The sequence below is a fragment of the Juglans microcarpa x Juglans regia genome, chromosome 1S (assembly GCF_004785595.1).
Source record: "Juglans microcarpa x Juglans regia isolate MS1-56 chromosome 1S, Jm3101_v1.0, whole genome shotgun sequence".
Lineage (NCBI taxonomy): Eukaryota > Viridiplantae > Streptophyta > Magnoliopsida > Fagales > Juglandaceae > Juglans > Juglans microcarpa x Juglans regia.
The window spans coordinates 16,925,647-16,941,535 of NC_054595.1; the positions used below are offsets into that span (position 1 = coordinate 16,925,647).

A 15,889-nucleotide genomic window follows, 5' to 3' on the forward strand; every position below is an offset into this window, starting at 1 on the left:
GCCATGAATCCCATTCCAGCAAGCAAGCAGTTCGACCACACTCAACGGCATCACCCAATCCAAGCCAATTTTGCAAAAACACCATTCCACAAAGCCCTTGCCACCTCACAATGCAAAAGGAGGTGATCCACTGTTTCCCCATTCTACATGCAGCACCACTCCATAACAAAAATACCTCGCTTCCTTAAATTGTCCAACATCAAGATTTTCCCAAGGGAAGCTGTCCAAATGAAAAAAGCCACCTTAGATGGCACATGTGACCTCTAAATACTCTTCCAACGAAAGGAAGGACTGTCCTAAAAAGACAATAGCTTATAATACGAACAAACAGTGAATTTTTTACTCCGCTTCAAAGTCCACAACATCCTATCCATGGCATTACCATTAATCCTCAGTGAGTATAAAAAAAGCCAAAAAAAATTGAAACTCCATCAATCTCCCAATCTTGAACTGCTCAAGTTAAACAAATATCCCACCGAATCACGCCATTAGAGCAAGAAAACAGATCTGAAACAGCAGCAAACTTATCTGAAGCCAATCTAAAAATAACTGGAAACATATTGTTGAGAGCCCGCTCACCACACCAAATGTCAAACCAGAAACGAATCCTCGATCCCTCGCCACGATGCCAACAGCAAAGTTCACATGACTAACAAAACTCTCCAACCCTTTCTAATGAACTTCCAAGGCCCCACACCATAAGTCCCCCGAATGGCATTAGGACACCAACCTCCCCATGGACTACCATATTCCGATCTATGATCTCCCTCCAAAGCGACTCCCCTTCCAATTGATATTTCCATAGCCACTTTCCCCAATAACACCTTATTGAAGGCCATCAAATTACAAACCCCTGCCCTCTAGCCAAAATGGGAGTGCAAATTTTATTCCAACTAACGAGATGGAACTTAGTATCTTCGCCCATACCATCCCATAGAAAAGCACGAAACAGCTTCTCAATCCAGTTTGCCACTCCTGCGGGCAGTGGAAACAGTGAGAGAAAATAAGTAGGGAGATTAGAGAGAGTACTCTTCAAAAGAGTGAGTCTACCCCCTTTAGATAATAAAGACGCTTCCAACCAGCCAACCTTCTCTCAATTTTCTCAACGGCCCCATCCCAAATAGCATGAGCCTTAACCCCACCACCCCCCCCCCCCCCCCCCCCCCCCACCCAGCAAACAAAAAACAAAACGGAAGAACCAAATATTTAATAGGAAGTGAGGCAATCTTACAACCCAACAATCTTGCCAAACTATTGATGTTGCGCACCTCCCCCACCGTAACCAAATCAGACTTGCCAAGATTCACCTTAAGTCCTGAAACAGCTTCAACACATAATAGTACAGCCCTTAAGGCTTGAATATGGCCACAATCCACATCACAAAAAATGATGGTGTCATATGCAAAAAGAAGATGCAAAAGAGTAATAGATCCGTTAGTTTCATTACCAATTGAAAAGCCAAATAGAAATCCCCCCCTTACAGCAGCCTCCACCATCCAACCCAGCGTCTCCATAACAATGACAAAAAGGAAGGGAGATAAAGGGTCCCCCTGTCTCAATCTGCGCGAACTACGGAAAAAACCAGCAGGATTGCCATTGACCAAAACCAAGAATCGGGGAGTTGAAACATAGTGCTTAATCCATGAACACCACCTTGCCCCAAAGCCGCATCTCTCAAGCATATAGAATAGGAAATCCCAATTCACATGATCAAAAGCCTTTTCCATATCCAACTTACAAAGGACACCGGGGGGCCTTCCCTCAACTGACTGTCAAGGCATTCATTAGCAATAAGCACCGAATCAAGGATTTGTCTACTCCAAACAAATGCATTTTGGGGCTTAGAGATGATTTGTTCCATCACCTTACTCATTCGATTAGTAAGAATCTTCGATATTATCTTGTAAACCCACTCACAAGACTAATAGGTTGAAAATCCTTTAGTTCGAAGGCCCCAGGTTTCTTAGGGATTAAAGCAATGATGGCATTAAGAGATTTTTCAAACTTTTTAAAAGAGAAACTCCTGAAAAACCCACATTACATCTTCTTTCACAATCTCCCAACAAACTTGAAAGAAGGCCGCTGAAAAACCATCCGGTCTAGGAGCTTTATCTTAAAAAATTGGGGTATAAGATCCACCACAGGTGGGGAGCCTTAACCGTATGTGTGGAAACAGGTAAGCTCGAAGGCTGTTCTCGTCCCTGCCAGGGGAGATGCCAAGTGTCTCTCCTTTCTATGAACACACGTTACTACTTTTATCCACACCTACTACGGAGTCAAAAAAACTTGGAGAACATACCGTTGCCAGGTTTCTTCTCTTTGGCTGCAGCTGCATTTCCATTTTGTGTCTCTCCATCAATCTTGTTTGTTTTTCCAGCAGACTGAAAATTCACAAATATTCAGTTTTAAATTTTTTGATTGGTAATATTCAGTTTTAAATTTATTAGTTGATTAACTAGAAAATGACCATGGAACAACAAAGAGATAGTGGACAAGTTTCCATACACAATTCATCAAAAGAAATATCTGCATTGAATCCTAAACTTAAGAAATGACAACTACAACTGAGTGTACAATGAACTCTAATCGGTAATATAGTTAGGGATTTACAGCCTATACTAAAAAATTTTTTATAAAAAGTAATTACAGTGCATTGTCAATATGTCATCTGTATCTTAACATTAGATTTTACATTTCCAAAAACAAAGAACTGAATTACTGCAGGGTAAAAGAACCACATAAAACTAGCCTTGCTCAACGAGTGGGGTTATATACAGATATTTACAAGCACATGGACACACATGCACCTATATAAACTATGCCCATAGATAAGATTGTCATGGATGGAGAGACATCAGCACCAAAAAACAGGAAAGAAGAACAAATCAATATAAGAAGGTAGAAGAAATATATGTATCTCTCCTGATGACTGGCATAGAAAGAAAAGTGCAAATACTTATACTCACAGCCAGTAAAGCCATACGAATGTTCCTTTCTTCCTCATCTTGATCGGCATACTTCTCCTTCATCTTCTTCAGTTTACCCCTCTGTCCACGGTTGAGTTTTCCACCACCTGGCACTGTAGTTTGAGATTTTTTCTCTTGATAACCAACAGAAGTATCACTTTCTTGTGGTTTTCCAGTTTCATTATCAACATCAGTGTCTACACCCACACTTTTCTGGCCTTTCTTGAGTTTTCTCCTCTCAGCCTTCGAGATATAAGGTTTATCTTTAACTATAGCTTTTTTCTCTTCAAGATTATTTTTCTCAAACGGATCAATATGAGAAGCTTCAAGCCCATAACTTCTACCAGATACACTGGCAGATCCTAGCCCAAGAGCTCGATCAATGAGATCCTCAAGTTGTGGGGTGACTGAAGCAACACCATTCCCAGCAATACCAGATACATTTTCGTTATCATCGAAGGTAGGCCCCTCCTCAACTGAAAATTCATGAAAATCAATATCATCCGTACTAGTGGTAGTCAAACCACTATGAGCAGGTTCTAGCTCTGATTCTTCGAATACTGATTTATGCAGATCTGTAGATAAATCTGGAATGCTTTCCAATTCCACACTAAGTTTTTCATCCATGACTTCAGTCTGTGACTCTGTATCAGATTTTTCTTTGAGAAGCTGACTATCTTCTACATCATTTATGCTTTCATCTTCACCTCTTACCCTCCTTTCATTTAAATGTGAGCCCAAGGAGCTCTCATCCAAGCGAAATAACAATCCAAATCCCATAATAAGAGGGTGTGGAGGAAGGAAGTTTTTCTTCCCACGAATCATAAAACTCCCAACTGTAAGATATTCTCCAGTAGGAGCAGTTTTACTAACCTGGTGAGGATGAACCCACCAAGCACTAGTGACAATCTTTGAGTCCCATGCCTGACTATGGCAAACCTATATAAAAAAAGTAAAAGACAGTTTGTAATCATATTTTTATCTAGCGTAGTTATTCACACAACCAAAATGACCAATATATTGAAAGGTTACTGACTTACTGTGAAACATCCTGCTTGGTTTAAAGTCAGAGGAGGTACTGGTTGTTCAGGCCGGTGATTTTTAATCACAGTACTAGAAGCACCGTGCAGATCTCCATGGACATACCTGTTACAGAATCAAAATCAACATCAGAATAGACAAACTTTAAATTCTCATGAACCGTAGCAACGGCATACTTGTTATATCTGAAGTCATTGAAGATATTGCTAGTTTTCCCAGAAAAGGAAAGAAGATAAATATCACCCAGTTGGGAGTTGGCACATATTATAAAAACATGCTCCAAGCATTTACTTACAGATCTCCTTTTGACATATAACGCTTGACTATCATCTCATTCTGTTGAGCATCACGCCCACTGATAACTAAATAATTCTCACTGCTAATAAACCAATTAAACTTTTCAAACCAGTGAACTTTGCGCATATGTGAAATTGTGGCAATGGTTTTTTCCTGCATTATTATTTGTAGGAAGAAGACAATCAGCATACAACAATGCATCCAAATTGATAACAACAATTAAAAAAAAAATTTGGGTACAAATTGACAATTATCTGCAGGTCAGACTGTTTTTCCCTTGATACAAACAATGTTGACCATGTATTAGACATGACACCTATGTCAGTGCCTATACTCCAATCGTAACATTGACTAGTCCTTTTGGAGTATAGACCCAAACATGGCTTGAGATTTCCTAGGGTCGTTACATCAATGTGTGTGATCTAATACATTATTGATATTATTTTTTTTGTTGTTGTTATTATAAGTACATTATTGATCTTATTAACTGAGTTTATCATTTTTAGCCAAATAATAGCCATAGTTTTTGATAAGTCAGATCATATCGTAATCAGGTCAAAAGACATTTGAGATCCAGGCCCACATTCTCTCATTACACAATGATCATCAAAGCTGCATCCAAAGTAACAAGTTTCACATTAATGTTGAAACTGATAGGCTTTGCACAAATCATCAGTGTGATAAATAAAGCCTATCGAAAGCTCAAATAAGGCGCTGATAGAGATTTACTGAACCCCAAAACTACCAGCCACCCCAATCTAATTCATGATAGCCATACTTGTGAGGAAATGTATAAGCCAATCAATCAAGCAAATATGCGCAGTTGGCTAGCAAAGGAAATCTGGTACAGAAATCTTTTTAATGAGGACTATTACGGATCCCCTCCCCCCCCTCAAAAAAAGAAAAAATATATCCTGGCAAGATGCCCATGGTTGAAAACCACCAACACATTACTAGTCAATTTATTTATGGTAAGCTAGCCATCTGGTCTTTATGATATGTTTTGACACTAAATATTGCTGACTTTAGAAAGGTGAAATGCATGTCCACAACAACATTGCCAGATAGCACGACCATTAAGTAATTATATAGTTTAGTTCACATATTTTTTTTTTATAAGTAGTTTAGTTTAGTTCACATATGAAATTAGAGTATCAGCAGTTCAGCACATCACATGTAAAGTATCAGTGAATGACAAAACTACCTGTGAAAGCTGTAGACGAGTCTTTCTCTCAGCAGCTTTAAAAGCCTTTTCATGTGCTGTAACGGTCTTTTCCTGTTTGTTCTCCTGTTTTTTCTTCATTTCATACCACCGCCGAGCATTGGCATGTGCTGAAAGGGCTAAATCAACTTCAACCTAAAAAATTATATTATAATAACCGAAAGTTCAAGTTTAGACACGTTTTATCATATTGATTGGGAGTTCAAAATAATGCCAAAGAAAACGATAAGCTTCATAAGAAATGGCAAACATGGAGGTAAAAGATGGTTACGATGCCAATGATAACAGCAATAATTATAGAACATTTCATAAGTGACGCTACTCAAATCTCATTCATCATTCAGCTGGTAAGACATTAAACACCTTATCAACTTTTCCACGCTCATCCTACACTTTGTGCATAGACTAATCTGAGACCAACAGTCCAAACCATCCTATTCCTTAAACTCAAGTCCTCCACCTCAACTCATCAGGGGAAGCTTCCTCCTTCCAATTGGTTCAAAGTTAACACAGATGAAGCATTTGATTCTTTGAGAAAGATTGATGCTATCTCAGATGTGGTTAGAGATCATAATGGGAATGTGGTGACTAGCAAGTTATCTAAAATCATGGCTAATTCAGTGCTAGTGACAGAAGCATGGCCAACATATAAAAAAGTTTTTCTACTATACTCTTCACAAGCTAGTCAAGCCATCCTTTATGAAGAAAATTGAAATGGTACTAAATCCTATTCTTGTGCTCACTGTTCATGGGAAATCTCAAGTTTTGAAAGCCACCGTCTTGAAGTGAGTTGATGACCGCCTTATAGGTCATGACATTAAGAACATCTCTCACAATATCTTGTCCATCAAGTTTGAGAAAATTAATAGACTGGCTAATGGAGTAGCTATCAAGTTGCTGTTGTGTCAAAGAGATGCTATTGCCTAAAAATGTCTCTCAAGGACTTCCCGGCTTCCAAATTTGCTTGAATGTCGTTTTCTTTTGTTACTTTGTTCTTCAACCACAACAAAAATTATTGATAAAGACAGAAATATAGCACACAAAATGTGTACATTCATATCCGTGCATATGAACATAGATGCGGCTACAGAAGTCAATGATAGAAGTGCATAAAATTTCAGAATAAGCTGTGAATTGTTTCGTTCTTCTTCTTCTTTTTGTTTGTTTCGTTCTTCTTCTTCTTTTTGTTTGTTTCGTTCTTCTTCTTCTTTTTGTTTTCTTTTTTAATTATCTCAAGCAGATGCTGAAGTAAAGAATACCAAATCAAAATTCATGTAACACCTTATCCACTGGGAATGTCTTCTCATCATCATCCATTTCATCAAGATTGTTGCTCAACAGCAACGTCATGCAATTTCTTTCAAGATAGAGCTTGTCAATGAGTCCAGCCACAGGATTTCCAGATTTCTTCTCCTCTTTCACCATACGAGCTAGGTCTTCCCAACTCATGCCCTTCGCAAGAGCCACCCGCACAGCTAATATAGCAGCATCCACATCTTCCAAGTTGTATTCTATCAACTCTGCCATTCTAACAGAACGATCAACTTCACTCCTCAATGTATGCACACGATTTTCCTACAGTGTAGGATATAGCAATGTTAAAAGGAGGAAAGGAAGGTTAAAAAAAAAAAAAATCTTATCCTCATTAATGTATATCAAAAATTTAAAACAAAAAAATTTCTTATCCTCATTAATGTATATCAAAAATTTAAGAATCATAAAAATGTGGGATAAAATCCTGATCGAAGAGATCACTGATATCTGACTATTACAATATTGTTTTTTCCAATGAAGACATTATAGTGTAAGGAAATGAAGGAATCTACAGTTTGTTCGCATGCAAACCCAAAACGTCAAAGCCAATCGGTTGAATAGATACATGCATGGCTAAGTTCTCACTTGTCTCACTTCATCACTGGCAAAAAGCTAATCAAAATTTTCATGACTACATAGCAACCACCTTACTGCAATCTATATTTTATTTTCTCATCAAATCCTGCGATGCTGAGAGAAGAACTGATCTTTTAACCTTTTTTTTTTTTTGGGCACCAGGTTGTCCGAGAACAGCGTCCCGACTAATCCCAAGGTGCTGATCTTTCAACTTTGACTCCAATAGATTTTTTTACCAAAGATATATACAAGCAAACAAAATAATGCTGAAATGACAGTCATCTCCATCCATTCCTCCAACTTCAGAAAGACTCTGAACTAGCAAGTCACTTGCACCTTATTTACGACAAGGCATATTTTGCAGCCGAAGAGGCAAAGCCAACTCCCATAAACATAAACAAAAAAAGCAAGCTCAAGGATGAAGATGGCACTAAAATCAGGGAGTGCCAATGTAGAACCATTTAGTGAAGAAACAAATACCAGTCAAGATGCACGTAACTCTGATACTCATTAGGACACATGGCATAGCAAAAAAGAGGGAGAAGGATGTAGATCTAAGAACTAATTTTCCATGGGTGAACAACATTAGGGATTTCAGTCCCAAGCCCCCTCCCCCAAAAGAAAAAAACTCAGAGCAAGAGAGAATTCAGTTGATTGTCAAGTCAAATCATCCCATTGAGGTGTATTTAATCAGTCTTTACACTTCAGAATAGGAAAAAGAAGCAAACCTGATCCAAACGTATTTTATTTAGTTTCTGGACAGCAGAGCTCTCTTTTGCCTTTTGCTGTTGTTCTGACCTTTGACTCTCAATTTTGCTGTAGAACTCATCCAAAGCTGCATCAAATGTTTCAAACTTTACATACTCCCTCATCTTGAGCTGGTTCAGCAGCATGGGGCCGAATTCATCATAGATCTGCAAAGGATGGCAAAAATAAATAAATAAATTGTAAAATATTCAACCATGATGCTTAGATATGACTGGCACTTTCTTACCGTCAAACACAAGCTAAAAAAAAGTTACAGTTTTAATATAGAGGGTGTAAAGGAAAATGATAATGACCTGGCCAGTAATTCCTGGTTCAGAAAACGTACAGTCCTTTCCCAAATTCTGTTTCTGAATCAAAATGAATCCTTCAGGAACTCTATCTCCTGCAATAATATCCTCCAGCCAGTCCTCAAATTTCTTAACAGCTTGGACCAAAACCTGAACTGTGTCATCATCCCATTTGTTATCTTTAGGAACCTTTGTACTAGGAACTAGACCAGCATCTAGAATAATATGCTCAGCAAGTGCAGGTCCATAGCCAAGTCCCTCCCCAAGAACAGTTTTCAACGTGGCCTGTTTGGCACGAGAAACATCAACATTTTTATTTGACTCAAATGACTTCCCAACTTTACGGCTACCATGCTTTTCTTTTGTGGCTGCTGAGACATTGGTTCCAGTTCCATTATTCTCAACAGGTTCATTGTTATCAGGTTCCTTGGAAAAAGTAAGGGCTGCTTGCAACTTTGCAGCAGTAGTTCGCTCAAAAACTCGACAAATTTCAGTAGGATAACGATGACGTGACATAATTGCAACCCCTTTATCATCATCCCTGTTGTTGAGGAGTTCTTATTATTTCTATTAAACAAGAAGCATAACAGGAGCTACCAAAAGATTATCCTGGCCGCATTTTAGGGAAAAAAATAGTAACATCCAACAATAACACAATGAATGAAGCAAAAAAGCCTAGCAACAGGCTCCCATAAAAACACCAGCATAATTAAGGTATCTCAGCAACCCCTGGGCAGTTGAGACACCCAAGAAAAAAGCATGACCAAGTAATGTCTAGTGAACAAAGACAATTCTTCTGATATCTTTGTAAAATTTTCAAAATAAGCAAACTAAATAGATGCTAGTCATCCAGAATATGAACTAGATTTGCTAGCAGATGGCTATTAGCAGTTATCAAAGGTCTAGCTCTTAAACTCGGTACAGGAAAAAGGGAGAAAATAATACATATGACCTTTGAGCTAATGAATTTTACTATTTCTTTTTTTCGAGTGATAAATTATGGTAACAACAGAATTGAACAAAGATTGCTAAAAATCCAGCTTTGTTTCTGTTTAAACACTAGCCAATCAGCACATCAGATTTCAAAAGTCTATATCACACAATGTAGATGAGCGATGTATGTTGGAATTTATAAGGTAAGACATGCATCTAGTGAAAACAGGATAATTTTTCTCATTGTTAAGTTATACATGCACCAACTGATCTTGAACCTATGACTTCAGTTTCCAGGGAAAGAGTCATGCCCACAAATAGAATGCATACTGAATCACCAACCTGTGGGAACGGAGAAGCGTCAAGACCATAAAATCAGAATCTGTGAGGAGAATGTTCCCTTGTGCATACAGCTCCAATATAACATAGTGTGCACTGGCCCCCAGTCCAAATTGAAAAAGAATAATCTGTAACAAGTTAAAAAAAATAAAACACCATTAAGCTAACCAAAACCAAAGAACAAGAAAAGACGTAATTATTTAATTAAAAGTTCAAGCACTTCTAAAGCGTGAATGAATATCCCAAAATTGTCTATACCCGATCGTACCCAAGCTGCCGTACATCCTCAAGCCTCCTGGTGCGTATATGCTTCCTTAATTTGAGAGTAAACCCTGAAGGGGTATTACTTTTGTCCCTATTGACGGTAAAGAACAAAGCTTAGTGGAGCTAGAAATTAAGCATTTATACTTTTATTTATTTGTTTTATCTTCCAGTTTAGCGAAATAAAGCATACAAGCAGAAGCATTTATAAACGTTTTAAATAATTTCACTGAACTCCCTGGTGCCAATCAAATAATAATAATTTCACTGAACTCAATAACTATCTAGAAAAAGAAATAAATATATAAGTTCTTTTTGCATTTCAGCCAAACGCATGTAGTAACAATTAGGGGAAGCGTGCAATGTTATCAATGAAGTCTCACCGAACATATGCAGTAGTGTGCAATCTGGCACCACTTTCCACCAACAACAGAACCTTCTCGCTCTCCCCGGACTCCGTGACCCCACTACTATTCATCAGCTTGAATACATATGTCTGCGAAAAGTTCACACACACCATAAGCAATTCATGACTCAACAATCCATTATATATCTACCTTGTAAGAAAATTCAATTGATTCCAAAACATACTTGAATTAAACGTTCAAAAAGAGGTCAAAGTTTTAGCATATATATTTGTATTACGCACGAATCTATTTGGAATTAGGGTTTGGGAAAAGAGAAGGAACAGACCTTGGGAGAGAGATCATAGACGTTGGAACAACGCATGCCGATTAGCCTACGCAAGCACTTGACCTCCGCCGCCACATCGGCCGTGTTCATGCGTACCTTCACCATCTCTCTGGTAATGAGGTTTTGTTTGTGGATTGCGAGCTTTGATGAAAAACAAACAGAGCGATTAACGAGTTTCAGTCCGCGAGAATGGAGAAAAAGACGACTTTCTTCCCTGCTTAAATAAAAATAAGAGAAATGAAATGTACAGAAATTTTTTACAGCCCTTTCAATCAAATAAAAATTCTATTCATTATTCTTACATATTATACACTATATTTCTTTTATATTTTTCTTACCAAATATGTTATATATAGATGCTGAATAAAAAAATTTAATAAATTTAAGCAGATAAAAAAAGTAGTGCATGATGTGTGACATTTTTATAAATGAATTTGAATATGTTTTGTATCCTTAAAAATATATTTTGTTGAGAAAATTTTAGGGATATTTTTAGTAGAGTTTGAGAAGATCGTAGGACATATTGAAAACGACTAATATCTCTTACCAAATTCTATTATCACTTTTATTCCATCACTTAAAATGTGGTATTTTTGTCGCATTTGGATTATGTTTTAATTGTTTAAAAATATATAAACAGTAGACAATATTATTTTATCGTAACAAGATGAATGTAGGATGAGAATGTGACATGTAAAATTTTCTATTAAAATATATTTGGAACAAAATTTTTACGATGAATGTTATTCTAAAACCTTTACATTACACACTACTTACGTGATATAATTTTATATAGAAAATAAATTTTAAAATTTCAATTTTATAAATCAAATTTTACCATTTAAATAATGTGGATAATATACTCTATACACCGACATGAAAAAAGAATAACTCAATAATTACATTTCAGTCAGCCTCCAATTTGCCGTTACAGTTTCCATAGTCATGAGTTAAGAAGCTCTTATGATTATTGACACTTCTCCAACATGGAGAGTTATAAAATGAAAACACGGTAAATACTGCCTATCTAATGATAGTATTCTCCACTAAAACTACATTTCACAAAGTTAGCCAATCAGCTCAAATCAAAACCAGCATCGGCATTTACAGCATATAGTAACTTTATTTCCAGTTGCTTGTTGTTGTTTCCAAAAAAGAAAAGAAAAGAAAATCTCATAGCAGAACGAATAATGTTTTCTCTTCCTTTTCTCTATAGAAAGGAGGAGGTGAAGTTCTTTTGGGGGGACCACATAGATTCTAACCGAATTGGGGTCTGAAGCGGAAATTGTGGTGGACGTGGGATGAGGTAGTTACCACAAGCGGGGAGAGCAGTGGTAGAGTGCGGAAATTGTGGTGGACGTGGGAAGAGGCAATTACCACGAGAAGGGCGAGCTGCGGCAGAACGGTACTGAGAAGGAAGATCTACGGAGGAGGAAGATGAACGAGCTAGAAGAGGAGTGGGGAAAATTGTGTCTAATAGAGGAGGAAGCGTTTGGAATTGAGATAGGAGACGAGTTAACGAAAGAGTTGAGCTTCAAATAGGAAAGAAACCTAGTAGGGAAGGTTTGTATAGAAAGGAGTATAAACCAAGAAGTGATTGTATCCACTCTGGCAAATGTATGAAGGATCAGTAAAAGAGCAAAGCTTCTGGAGGTAAGTCCAAACATATTTGTCATCACTTTTGCTAATCAAGCTGATAAGAATCGCATTTGGGAGGGGAGGCCATGGTTGTTGACAACCACCTGTTTTTCATTAAGCTCTTTGATGGCTTCATGCCACCACAGAGGATGAACCTCAACAAGGAACGGTTGTGGGTTCAGATGCACAACTTACCTTTAGCATGCATGAATGAAGCAAGGGGTAAATTGATAGGAAAGTCTATTGGCAGTGTGGAAGAAGTAGACATGAAGGAGGATGGTAGTGGATGGACCTAAATAAGCCTCTGACAAGAGGAAGAACAATCTATGTAAAAGGGGAGAAGATCTGGATCTCACTCACGTATGAAAAGTTACTGAGATTGTGATTTTCTTGTAGTTGCATTGTTCATGAGCATCAAGAATGTAAAAGAGGAGTGGGGGGGATACACAATATAGAGTGTGGTTGAGTGCGGGATTTAGAGCAAAGAAGTACGAGCCTCATAGAAAATCCAGAGGAGGTCCAGTTAATAACAATGAAAAAGTACGATGAGAGAGTAGGTGGCTCAGTGGGGAGGGGGAAAGAAGGGGGAACGAAAGGGGGGGAGCAGTGGGATGGTTCACAATTATCCTCTAGAGAAGGAAGGCATGGGGTGGGAAGAAGATGGAAGCAAGAGAGAGTAATATAGATCTAGTGTTGGGTAATTAGGATGTAGGGGAGGAAGGACTTGAAGGGATGGAAAAAGGAAAGATGATTTGTAATGGAAAAAATAAAGAAGCTATAGAGGAAAAGGAATGAAGTATAGGGATTGGAGGGAGCAAAGGGAGTGAAAAAATATGTGTGAGTGAAGATGAAGTAGAGGAGGTAGGACTCTCAAAATGTGAGGATACTAATAAAAAGAATCAGATAAAGGGAGCATGGAAAAGGAGAGAGAGGCAAGGGCAAATATCAAACCCAAGTGTATACACACCTGCGAAAAGAAACACGAGGGAGGAGGAGGACAATGAGGAAAAGTTGAAATGTAGTAAAAAAGTAAAAAAGAGTAGTGTTGAGAATGAAGATGTCCATATAGAAGAATTGGCCGAGGCTGTAACACAGCCCTGCCAATCTCAATGAAAACACTAAGTTGGACTTGCCGAGGGCTTGAGAACTCTTGGACAGTTCAAAACCTTTGTCATATAGCAAAGGAGAAAAGACCTTATACAATCTTTTTGATGGAGACTAAACTAAATTCAGTGAGGTGTAGTAGAGTGAAGAAAAGACTGAAGTGTGAGGGATGTTTTGTTGTTGAACCAGTTGGTAGAAAGGGAGGTTTAGCACTAATGTGGGACAACATGACAAATGTTGAAGTGTTGAACTACTCTTAGAGGCATATTAGTGCTTGGATATCTAATGAGGAAGGGAATATGAAGTGACTGTTGACGGGATTTTATGGTAGGCCTAATTCAAGCAAAAGGGAAGAGGCATGGAATTTGTTAGCAGCACTTAAACCTATAGGAGATTATGGGTGGTGTGTAATTGGTGACTTTAATGAAATACTAACCCATGATGAAAAGAGATGAGGCAGTATAAGACAGGAAAGACAGATGAACAGATTTAGAGAAGCACTAGAGATAGCGGAACTGTTTGACCTGGGTTGGAGAGGGGACAAATTTACTTTGAGCAATAAACATGAAAATGATTCATTTACTAAAGAAAGGTTGTATAGGTCTGTCGCAAATGCGATACGGTCAGAAGTTTTTAATGATAATTTAGTGGAAGTTTTAGTAGCAAGTAGCTCTAACCATAGACCCATTCTATTATCCACAACTCAGGCTAGTAAATGTGATTAGAGAATGAGGAAATTGTTCAGATACGAAGCAAGCTAGGCACTTGAGGAAGAGTGTGAAGAGGTGTTGAAGGGAGTATGGAGTAATCAACTAGAAAGTAAAGAGTCAATGTATAAGGTACAAAAGTTGATGGAAGGAAGCAGAAGGTTTTAGTTAGATGGAACAAACAATTAAGAGCAGAGAGATGGAAGGAGTTGGAAGAAAAAGCAGAAGAACTGAAACAATTACAATCTGAAGAGAATGGGTATAATTCAGAGAGTATGAAAAAGATTCAAAAGGAGATAGGAGTATTGCTAGATAAGGAAGATTTGAAATAGAGACAAAGGGCCAAGAGGAATTGATATCAGTTTGGGGACAAAAATACTAGGTTCTTTCATGCATGTGCAAGCCAGAGGAAAAAGAAGAACCTGATAAAGCATATAGTTTATGACCAAAACAAAAGCTTTTCAAGGCCAGAGGAAGTGGAAGAAGCTTTCAAATCCTAATTTGAAAAGTTATTTACTTCTTCTCAACCAAGTACAGTTGAGATTAAGGACTGTCTAATGAACCTAGAGGCCAGAGTGTCCAGAGAGATGAATGTGAGTTTGTCAAAGACTTACACCAGAAGGGAGGTAAAAGTTGCTATAAACCAGATGACCCCACTCAAATCATCTGGGCTTGATGGCTTCAGAGCTTGCTTTTTTCAAAATTACTGGAGCAAAATAGGAGATGAGGTGAGCTCAACTGTACTTGCTTGTTTGAATGGTAATGTTTTAAATCCTTCAATGAACTTTACTCACATTGTGCTTATTCCTAAAACAAAAAGCCCTATATACACAAGTGAGTATGGGCCAATTAGTTTGTGTAATGTATTGTATAAAATTTTGTCAAAGGTGTTGGCAAGAAAATGTGCATCAAAGCTTTTTTTGAAAGATGTTGCAGAATCTGGATGAAATGAAAAATACAGTGTTTCTGCATATCATGCATGCATCTCATGTTTATCATTAATCATACATATTTTTATTTCTGTACAAGTTGGTTATTTAACTTACTGAGATTTCAAAGAATCTCATTGTGGTAGTCCCACTACCATTCTCCAGAATGTTGTGTCAAGACCAACCTTTGCCAAATAGGATGGTAATTAACTCCACTTGGCTTTAGATGATTGAAAACGAGCCTGATCCCGACCGAAAGATGGAGTTAATATTATTGTTCATAGAGATGGTCCTATTTACATTGGAGCATATCAAAAAGATGCTTTGAGCTACCTTTTTCATGAGCATCGTCTATAATAAGGAGATTTTTATCTCCCAGATTATGTTTTACTTATGCCTTACTATTTGGACCTCTTTTGTGAGGCACTATCTATGGTTAATTTACATGTTGGGATATTTTAGTCTATTCTAGCAAAAATATTTTAAGTAGTCACCATTTTTCACTGCAATTATTGCTTACTGTTAGTTGCAAACTATGATACATTACATAATATTTGTCATGAATGGAGGTATGTAACCATGTGTTGCATGTCCCGGTGATTTAAGTCTCTGTTTCATCCCAAGCAGAGGTAGGGGTGCCACATTAGATGACTATCAAAGTAGCAAGATCTTAGAGTCCACAAGAGCTATAGTAGAAGGCATCCGATAAAAGGAGCTTGAAAAGTTGGTTCTGGGAATGAAGTAGCACCAGGACCTACAAGAACAACGAGTAGAAGGCCATCACAAGTCCTTGGATGATTTAGCCAAAAAGATT

The 15,889-nt window shown here is 37.7% G+C and overlaps 2 protein-coding genes and 1 non-coding gene across 6 annotated transcripts in view; all 3 read right to left on the bottom strand.

Annotated features, from left to right (window-relative positions):
• Positions 1 to 10,901, bottom strand: part of LOC121246209 (stress-response A/B barrel domain-containing protein HS1-like) — a 40,635-nt gene extending 29,734 nt beyond the window's left edge. The window contains exon 1 of the mRNA XM_041144271.1: positions 10,803 to 10,901. The gene's annotated coding sequence lies outside the window, so the exon portion shown is untranslated. The remainder of the gene's footprint in view (positions 1 to 10,802) is intronic.
• The window catches only part of LOC121246207 (nuclear export mediator factor NEMF), a 33,568-nt gene that overhangs the window by 1,450 nt on the left and 16,229 nt on the right, over positions 1 to 15,889 (bottom strand). For 2 of the 4 annotated variants that reach the window (XM_041144264.1, XM_041144263.1), the window contains exons 1-12: positions 10,698 to 10,808; positions 10,388 to 10,500; positions 10,002 to 10,098; positions 9,747 to 9,871; positions 8,478 to 9,012; positions 8,145 to 8,330; positions 6,808 to 7,101; positions 5,509 to 5,661; positions 4,303 to 4,457; positions 4,007 to 4,112; positions 2,967 to 3,905; positions 2,300 to 2,381 (exon numbers count right to left, since the gene is read on the bottom strand). In XM_041144264.1, coding sequence (XP_041000198.1) covers positions 2,300 to 2,381; positions 2,967 to 3,905; positions 4,007 to 4,112; positions 4,303 to 4,457; positions 5,509 to 5,661; positions 6,808 to 7,101; positions 8,145 to 8,330; positions 8,478 to 9,012; positions 9,747 to 9,871; positions 10,002 to 10,098; positions 10,388 to 10,500; positions 10,698 to 10,802 — 2,890 coding nt within the window. In that variant the 5' untranslated portion in view covers positions 10,803 to 10,808. Of the gene's footprint in view, positions 1 to 2,299; positions 2,382 to 2,966; positions 3,906 to 4,006; positions 4,113 to 4,302; positions 4,458 to 5,508; positions 5,662 to 6,807; positions 7,102 to 8,144; positions 8,331 to 8,477; positions 9,013 to 9,746; positions 9,872 to 10,001; positions 10,099 to 10,387; positions 10,501 to 10,697; positions 10,809 to 15,889 lie in introns of those variants that run through there. The other 2 variants (XM_041144265.1, XM_041144266.1) reach the window with 2 other exon arrangements.
• On the bottom strand, positions 2,116 to 2,243 carry LOC121247920. Its single transcript, XR_005937322.1, has one exon. It is a non-coding gene; the product is annotated as a U6atac minor spliceosomal RNA (small nuclear RNA).